This window comes from Dendronephthya gigantea, unplaced genomic scaffold (assembly GCF_004324835.1).
Source record: "Dendronephthya gigantea isolate DGI-Jeju-01 unplaced genomic scaffold, DenGig_1.0 000069F, whole genome shotgun sequence".
NCBI lineage: Eukaryota > Metazoa > Cnidaria > Anthozoa > Malacalcyonacea > Nephtheidae > Dendronephthya > Dendronephthya gigantea.
In genome coordinates, this window is record NW_021163079.1 from 92501 (window position 1) to 102343 (window position 9843).

The following is a 9843-nucleotide window of genomic DNA, read 5'->3' on the forward strand; positions in this document are numbered from 1 at the left end:
CCTATATTTACATATTTCACTAGTTTGCCACTACGTCACTACACGTGTGGTGTTGGATTACTTAATGGTAATTATTTACATAAATATTTCACACAAACAAAGATATGAAAATATATAACAAAATCTTACATAAACTGCATGGTATTATTATTGACATGAATTTAAATCCGGCTGAAGTATAGTTATAATGTCTCTTTCCTTCGACTCCCTGACTAAGCGGTCTGAATGACTGTCACATTGATAAATCGGCATAATCTGGAAGTTGCCATTGCTACATTTTCTGATGTGCTCACTTACTGCTAAGTGGCAATATTCTTTATGGTTTATTTGCTGTCTGTGTAGCGTAACTCTGTGACGGAGATTTTCAGTTCGGCCGACATAAAAACTTTTGCATTTTGTGCAGAGTAGAACGTATATAACGTTCCGCGATTTACAATTCATCTGACATTTTATATTCCACGCTTTGCCGTTCTTCAGTTTGATATCAACTCCGGTCACTATGATTGCACAGGTACCGCATCTTGTTTCTCCGCATTTTGTCACACTGCTGGAGTTCTCTCGGAAACGAACCGGGCTTGTGTTAGTTGTTTCTTCAAGTTTTTTGGCTGGCGGCGGCTGACAATAAACTTTGTACTTTCCAGAATTGTTTTCATGTTCTCGGAGTTCTCTAGGAATTGCATGTCCTGTTTTATCTTATTGATTACTTGTGGGTTGTTGGGATTATGTGTCAAAACCAGCGGAAGGATCTTTGCGTTGTCATCTCTGTTTTTTGGTGTTCTAAGTTCGGCCATTGGTAGAGAGGTTGCTTTCTCTATTCCCTTTGTGATGAGGTTCTTAGGGTAGTTTTGTTGTAACAGGAATTTTTCGAGTTCGCGAGTCGTTTTGTTTTGATGTGTGGGTCTGACACAATGCAACATATGCGACGAGCCAGGCTGTAAGGGATGTTTTTTCGTGTGTTTGGGATGACACGAGTTAAAGTTGAGATATTGGTTTGTGTCAGTTGCCTTGTAGAAGATGTCCGTATTCAACTTGTCATCTTGCTTGTACACTAACACATCTAGAAATGGCAGCTTGGCGTTGTCAAATTCTACCGTGAAATTGATGCTTTCGTGGAGACTGTTTAACATAGCATGTAGTTTCCTCAGATCTTCCTCTGATTTGTTCCAGATTGTGAAACAATCGTCTAAATATCTCTGGAAAGCGCGTACAAATTCCTCCTTTTGTTCACTACCAAATCGCGTTTCGAATTCTGAGTACAGTTTCTCTTCCAGGTATCCAAGTACGAGGGTCGCATAAGTTGGGGCCATTTTCGTCCCCATCGCTGTTCCCTGAATTTGTTGATATAATTTATTGTCGAAGTGGAAAGTGTTCTCTTTCAGGACAATTGTAATCGATTCCATGATGAATTCTTTAGAAAACGATCGGTTGAGAGAATTTCCAAAGTTGTCAATCCAGTATTCGATAGCTGTAAGGCCGAGTTCATGCGGAATACTCGTATATAGGTTGACAACGTCAAATGATACAAGGAGTGCGTTATCATTGACTGTTTCTGGGAGGTGGCTTAAAAAATCGAGGTCATCGCGGATGAAACTTGGTACATGTTGACACAGGGGCTTCAAAATTATGTCTATCAAATTGCTCAATCGATGTGTGGGTGACGATGGACCAGCAACAATCGGGCGAAGTTTCAGATCTGGTGGCGCTTGTATCTTGATGTACGTGGAGTTTTGTTGTTCTATGGCTTCTTTTACGGCTTGTGATTTGTGGATTTTGGTAGTCCATAGAAGTTGGAGGTTTTCCAGGCGAAATTCTGCAAGTAATCTTTCTCTTTCCTTGTTGTTTCCTTGTCGAATTTTTTCAAGTGTGTTCCAATTTTTTTGATGATTTTATCATCATAGTTCGTGTCTGTCAGTTCTGCGTAGTGTTCGTTGTCGGCCAGCATTTCTTGTATTTTAGCACAATAAAATGTTTTGTCCATGACCACGGTCGCTCCGCCTTTATCAGCCTCCTTAATGATAATTGTGTCATCGTTTTTCAATTTGTCCAATGCGTCTTGTTCGGCTCTGGATAGGTTGTTTTTCTTCGCCGTTGTGTTGTGTTTATGGTAGTTCGCTGTTGCTTCAATAAACATGTTGAGGTATCTATCTTCTGACTTTGGTGGTACAAAGTTTGATGGGTTTTTCACCAACGATTTGTCAGTATCTTCATTTGGTCGCTGGTTGTTAAAAAATTCCAGTAGACGCATTCTTCGAGAGAATTATCGAATGAAGAAATCAATCTATTAGAACGAGGTCTCAAATTCACTCCAACACCGAAACAGAATCGAAGTGAACTAAAAACTGACATTCAGGAATTTACCAGAAGAATGCGTCTACTGGAATTTTTTAACAACCAGCGACCAAATGAAGATACTGACAAATCGTTGGTGAAAAACCCATCAAACTTTGTACCACCAAAGTCAGAAGATAGATACCTCAACATGTTTATTGAAGCAACAGCGAACTACCATAAACACAACACAACGGCGAAGAAAAACAACCTATCCAGAGCCGAACAAGACGCATTGGACAAATTGAAAAACGATGACACAATTATCATTAAGGAGGCTGATAAAGGCGGAGCGACCGTGGTCATGGACAAAACATTTTATTGTGCTAAAATACAAGAAATGCTGGCCGACAACGAACACTACGCAGAACTGACAGACACGAACTATGATGATAAAATCATCAAAAAAATTGGAACACACTTGAAAAAATTCGACAAGGAAACAACAAGGAAAGAGAAAGATTACTTGCAGAATTTCGCCTGGAAAACCTCCAACTTCTATGGACTACCAAAAATCCACAAATCACAAGCCGTAAAAGAAGCCATAGAACAACAAAACTCCACGTACATCAAGATACAAGCGCCACCAGATCTAAAACTTCGCCCGATTGTTGCTGGTCCATCGTCACCCACACATCGATTGAGCAATTTGATAGACATAATTTTGAAGCCCCTGTGTCAACATGTACCAAGTTTCATCCGCGATGACCTCGATTTTTTAAGCCACCTCCCAGAAACAGTCAATGATAACGCACTCCTTGTATCATTTACGAGTATTCCGCATGAACTCGGCCTTACAGCTATCGAATACTGGATTGACAACTTTGGAAATTCTCTCAACCGATCGTTTTCTAAAGAATTCATCATGGAATCGATTACAATTGTCCTGAAAGAGAACACTTTCCACTTCGACAATAAATTATATCAACAAATTCAGGGAACAGCGATGGGGACGAAAATGGCCCTAACTTATGCGACCCTCGTACTTGGATACCTGGAAGAGAAACTGTACTCAGAATTCGAAACGCGATTTGGTAGTGAACAAAAGGAGGAATTTGTACGCGCTTTCCAGAGATATTTAGACGATTGTTTCACAATCTGGAACAAATCAGAGGAAGATCTGAGGAAACTACATGCTATGTTAACCAGTCTCCACGAAAGCATCAATTTCACGGTAGAATTTGACAACGCCAAGCTGCCATTTCTAGATGTGTTAGTGTACAAGCAAGATGACAAGTTGAATACGGACATCTTCTACAAGGCAACTGACACAAACCAATATCTCAACTTTAACTCGTGTCATCCCAAACACACGAAAACCAACATCCCTTACAGCCTGGCTCGTCGCATATGTTGCATTGTGTCAGACCCACACATCAAAACAAAACGACTCTGCGAACTCGAAAAATTCCTGTTACAACAAAACTACCCTAAGAACCTCATCACAAAGGGAATAGAGAAAGCAACCTCTCTACCAATGGCCGAACTTAGAACACCAAAAAACAGAGATGACAACGCAAAGATCCTTCCGTTGGTTTTGACACATAATCCCAACAACCCACAAGTAATCAATAAGATAAAACAGGACATGCAATTCCTAGAGAACTCCGAGAACATGAAAACAATTCTGGAAAGTACAAAGTTTATTGTCAGCCGCCGCCAGCCAAAAAACTTGAAGAAACAACTAACACAAGCCCGGTTCGTTTCCGAGAGAACTCCCAGCAGTGTGACAAAATGCGGAGAAACAAGATGCGGTACCTGTGCAATCATAGTGACCGGAGTTGATATCAAACTGAAGAACGGCAAAGCGTGGAATATAAAATGTCAGATGAATTGTAAATCGCGGAACGTTATATACGTTCTACTCTGCACAAAATCAAAAGTTTTTATGTCGGCCAACTGAAAATCTCCGTCACAGAGTTACGCTACACAGACAGCAAATAAACCATAAAGAATATTGCCACTTAGCAGTAAGTGAGCACATCAGAAAATGTAGCAATGGCAACTTCCAGATTATGCCGATTTATCAATGTGACAGTCATTCAGACCGCTTAGTCAGGGAGTCGAAGGAAAGAGACATTATAACTATACTTCAGCCGGATTTAAATTCATGTCAATAATAATACCATGCAGTTTATGTAAGATTTTGTTATATATTTTCATATCTTTGTTTGTGTGAAATATTTATGTAAATAATTACCATTAAGTAATCCAACACCACACGTGTAGTGACGTAGTGGCAAACCAGTGAAATATGTAAATATAGGATATCACAACTCATTTCTTACAAAGTATTCAGCACCTGAGGAGCTTTCAATAAAGCGAAAACGTTTGTGCAAAATGATTAGATTTAGTGTTGTTTGATATCCTTTGTCTGATCTTCATTGCTTTCGAGACAAACTTTTTTTATAGATATATATATATATATATATACGTATATATATGCATATATATATGTATATATATGTATATATATATATGTATATATATATGTATATATATGTATATATATATGTATATATATATGTATATATATATGTATATATATATGTATATATATATGTATATATATATTAATTATGTATATATATATGTATATATATATGTATATATATATATGTATATATATATGTATATATATATGTATATATATATGTATATATATATATATAAAATAGTTAAAACTGTTAAAACGAGAAATCCATTTATATTAAAATACTAAAATTATAAACTAAAAACAGTCAGTAACTCGGAGTTTCACGCTCAAAGGCGATCATCAGACTAAATAAAGGCAGGCGTCTACGCCGGCTTATAATTACTTGCATAAAATTTGTTTTCATGTCTACACTTAGAAATTAATTCAGATCTTTTGTTTAAAAGGGTGCCTTTGTTAGCGTTTATAATACAGAGCTTCTCCGTCAAACACAGGGCACATTGTTTCGATCCAGCAGTGTATGCCTTTGCTCGTTTCAAAATGGACCATTTGATAGAATATTCAACATCCAATTTCTTTAACTTCCAGACGTACTTTGACAATGCAGTAGAGTTTTCATATTTTGCATGTTTAAATGATTGCTTGTGGACATTGTACCTTGTTTTGAATTCATGTTCAGTCATGCCGATGTAGTGCTTTGTTTCGTGGCCATTTGCTGTTATATCTGCTTTGTAAACAATACTCTTGGTCAGGCATGCACCACAAGGGGCATTCCGTCTTAACTCTGCAGTTGCAGTTTCTTTCAGGCAAATTCGGCTTACGGTTAAGGATTGTGTTGTTGTGTCGTCTTATGATGCATGCCATATTATCCATACAACTGTAGCTGACTTTCACATTCTTTCTGTTAAAAATCTTGCTTAATTTATGCTTGCCAGGAAAATGTTTATCGATTAAACGTAAAAAGCGACCAGCGACGTTACACTTCACATTACGGCTGTACGGTGGGTTAAACCAGGTCGCCTTTCGGGTTCTTTTCTTTTTCTCCTAGTTTTGCTGGCTGTTGCTGCAGTTTAAATCGCTATATTCGATTGGTGATGTAAAACCACTTTTCTTGAGTGCATCGTTGTACATGGGTGCTGCTTTCGCGAAGTCATCGTGACTACGTGAAAGGGCCGATATTCTATGGCCTATTGAGCTTGGTAATTGTCGTATCACTGAAGGCGGGTGGTTGGACTTTGTGTTAATAAACATAGGCGGGTTATCGGGTTTTCTGTAAGGTTGGTAATTGCCGTCCGATAGGTTAAGTGTGACATCGAGGTAATTAACGATCTTTAAGTTAGCTTGGCTGGTTATTTTCAAATCGAATTCACTGAAATATTCAGATAGTCGTTTTCTCATTCGATCAGCTGTTCTCGGTCCCATGTATCGAAAGGCTGCAAGGCCGTCGTCCCTATAGAGGCCAATGTTATTGTTGTTTAATTTCGTCGTGAGTTGGTATAACATGAAAAGGCCCACAAGATCACAAATCTCGGCCCCATCGAAACTCCCCATGGTGACATCAAACATTGCGGCGTTGTTTCTTTTACGCCAGGCTTCTCCGTCGTCGAACAATAGAGATTTTCGGGCATATGTATATATATATATGTATATATATATATATATATGTATATATATGTATATATATATATATATATATATATGTATATATATATGTATATATATATGTATATATATATATGTATATATATATATATGTATATATATATATTTATATATATATATGTATATATATATATATATATATATATATATGTATATATATATATATATATGTATTTATATATATGTATATATATATATGTATATATATATATGTATATATATATATGTATATATATATATGTATATATATATATGTATATATATATATGTATATATATATATGTATGTATATATATATATATATATATATATATATATATATATATATATATATATATATATATATATATATATATATATATATATATATATATATATATATATATATATATATATATATATATGTATATATATATGTATATCTATATATATGTATATATATATATATATATATATATATATATATATGTATATATATATATATATATATATATATATGTATATATATATATATGTATATATATATATTAGATATATATATATAGACACCGCAGAAATTGGTGTTTAAGACGTTTCAACCCGAAAATCTAATCGCTGGTTCATAATTGTGCATTTCTGTATCGCCCTTTCAAAGAGAAACCTTTTGAATATCTTAAAAAAGTTCAATTTTTCTTCTGAATACGCATTCTGCAATCTTTTGACAGCTCATCATACACATCTGACCGCTGTGAAATGGCCATTTTGAGGCTTAAAGTATACACAAGGTTATTAATTCAGACGATTCGTTTTTACTGTGAGCAAGCTTCAAATCTTTTGTGCAAGACATATTTTCTTGAATATTTATAAATCTTTTTCCTCACCAAGTTTGAAGTCTAAGTATCGAGAATTGCGGCTAAGCCTATACCAATTTCCGCGGTGTCATATATATATATATATATATTATATATATATGTATATATATATATGTATATCTATATATATGTGTATATATATATGTATATCTATATATATGTATATATATATATATATATATATATATATATATATATATATATATATATATATATATATATATATGTATATATATATATATATATATATATATATATATATATATATATATATGTATATATATATATATATATATATATATATGTATATATATATATATATATATATATATATATGTATATATATATATATATATATGTATATAGATATATATGTATATATATATATGTATATATATGTATATATATATGTATATATATATATGTATATATATGTATGTATATATATATATATATATATATATATATATATGTATATATATATATGTATATATATATATATATATATATATATATATATATATATATATATATATATATATATATATATATATATATATATATATATATATATATATATATATATGTATATATATATGTATATATATATGTATAGATGTATGTATAGATGTATGTATAGATGTATGTATAGATGTATGTATAGATGTATGTATAGATAGATGTATGTATAACAGAACTGAACAGAACAGAACAGAAAAGAATTTATTAAACTCAATAGAAATATATACAAATGACATACAGGAATTTTAACTTTATGAATGAGTTAGGCCATCTGAAATAACCATATAGGGCTAATCTAGTCAGATGACCTATAAGGAGAAATTTTAAAGACATACACTCCAGATTCTTTTGATAGCTGAGCATTACACACATAAAAAAAAACAATAAATTATAAAGAAAAAATAAATATATGTATGAGTCAATCTAATGAGTCAATCTAACAGGACAATTACAAAATTATTCAAGATTGTAGTATTTAATGATTTGGCTTTTAAGGTGCCTTTTAAATAGTTTTCGATTTAGGATTTTTAGCATATCTTCGAAAGAATTCCAAACTTTCAGCCCAGTAAATCTAATATTAAAAACTCCATAATTTGTACGCGGTTGAGGTAACGCATAAGTTAATAATTTCGATGACAATCTAGTTTGGTGCCTGTGAATAAGCTTACTTTCTTTGAAAAAGGAGTCAAAATCAACTGGGAGCAAGCCCTTGCTATAATCAAGCATAAATAAACCAGTATAAAGTTTCACAATATCGAGTAATTTTAATAAATTGAACTTTTTGAATAATGGAGAACTATGTGCTCGATAATCAGAAAATGTCATGATACGTAACGCCTTCTTTTGTAAAACAATTAAAGGTTTTAAATTGGTAACATAAGTATTACCCCATATCAAAATGGCATACGTAAGAAATGAATAAATAATTGCATAATAAATTTGTAACAATATTTCAATAGATACAAAATGTCGCAACTTTGCAAGAATACCAATTCCCCTGGATATCATTTTCGATAGTTCCAAAATACAAGTTCCAGTTTAAATGTGAATCAATAAAAATACCAAGATATTTAATACTTTGTTTTTGCTCAATTTGGTAGTTAAGAATTTTCAAAATTACATTATAATTAGTTTTTTCTGTGGTGGATGAAATATAACAAAGTGTGTTTTATCTATATTTAACGAGAGTTTATTAGCTGATAACCAAACATCAACATTCAACAACTGTTCATTTAGATTTGATTCTAGATTTTGAAGTCTCGTATGAGAATTAAACAAATTAGCATCATCAGCAAACAAATGAAAATCTAGTTTTCTTGCCGAACACCAGAAATCATTAATATATAGCAGAAATAAAAGTGGACCTGAAACTGATCCCTGTGGCACACCACATGTAATTACTTTTGGTTCAGAAATAACATCACCAAATGAAACCACCTGTTTTCTATTGGTTAAATAGGAAGAAAACCATCGATTTGTTAACCCTCTAATTCGATAATATTCGTATTCGTATGTAATCGAAAAAATTAATTAATCTTTTATACATTAATTTTTCTAATATTTTATTGAAAACTGACAGTAAAGATATAGGGCGATAATTTGATACCTGGGATACTGAACCATTTTTATATATTGGTACAACCCTAGCCAACTTTAGCTTATCAGGAACTATTCCAGATAAAAATGAACAATTGAAAATGCAAGCAAGTGGTACGGACAGTGTTGATTTAACCATTTTAAGTAATTTAGTCGGAATGCCAAAAGGACCAGTTGATTTTGAATTATTGAGTTCATTTATCTCTGTTTCAATCTCAGATGGTGATGTTGGATATAGCATGAAACTAACCCTATTGGGTGTTTTTAAAAACTGTTGAAATGATGTGTTAACTGTTGGTATTGCATTTGCAATATTAGATCCAACAGTTGAAAAATATTCATTAAATATATTCGCAATTTGTTTTGGATTTGTTATTTTCTGGTTTCCAAGTAGTATAGATGATGGCATAGTTTTTGAGTTTTGTTTAATATTGACTAACTCTTTTATAC

The 9843-nt window shown here is 32.7% G+C and overlaps 2 protein-coding genes across 2 annotated transcripts; one reads left to right on the plus strand and one right to left on the minus strand.

The window, feature by feature from the left end:
• The first annotated feature begins 2365 nt into the window (after positions 1–2365).
• Positions 2366–4231, plus strand: LOC114531175. The gene has a single exon (XM_028552830.1). The coding sequence runs from the start codon at positions 2366–2368 to the stop codon at positions 4229–4231; it is 1866 nt and encodes a 621-aa protein (XP_028408631.1).
• Positions 4232–6482: 2251 nt separating this feature from the next.
• Positions 6483–7671, minus strand: LOC114531176 (putative uncharacterized protein YKL083W; the record flags this gene model as incomplete). Its single annotated transcript, XM_028552831.1, is given in 2 exon segments — positions 6483–6536; positions 7618–7671. Coding segments are annotated over 2 exon segments (108 nt in total), but the record flags the coding sequence as incomplete, so codon positions are not given.
• Between the last annotated feature and the right edge of the window lie 2172 nt (positions 7672–9843).

Coding starts and splice junctions, on each gene's coding strand:
- LOC114531175 (XM_028552830.1), top strand. CDS start 2,366: ATGCGTCTACTGGAATTTTTTAACAACCAGCGACCAAATGAAGATACT.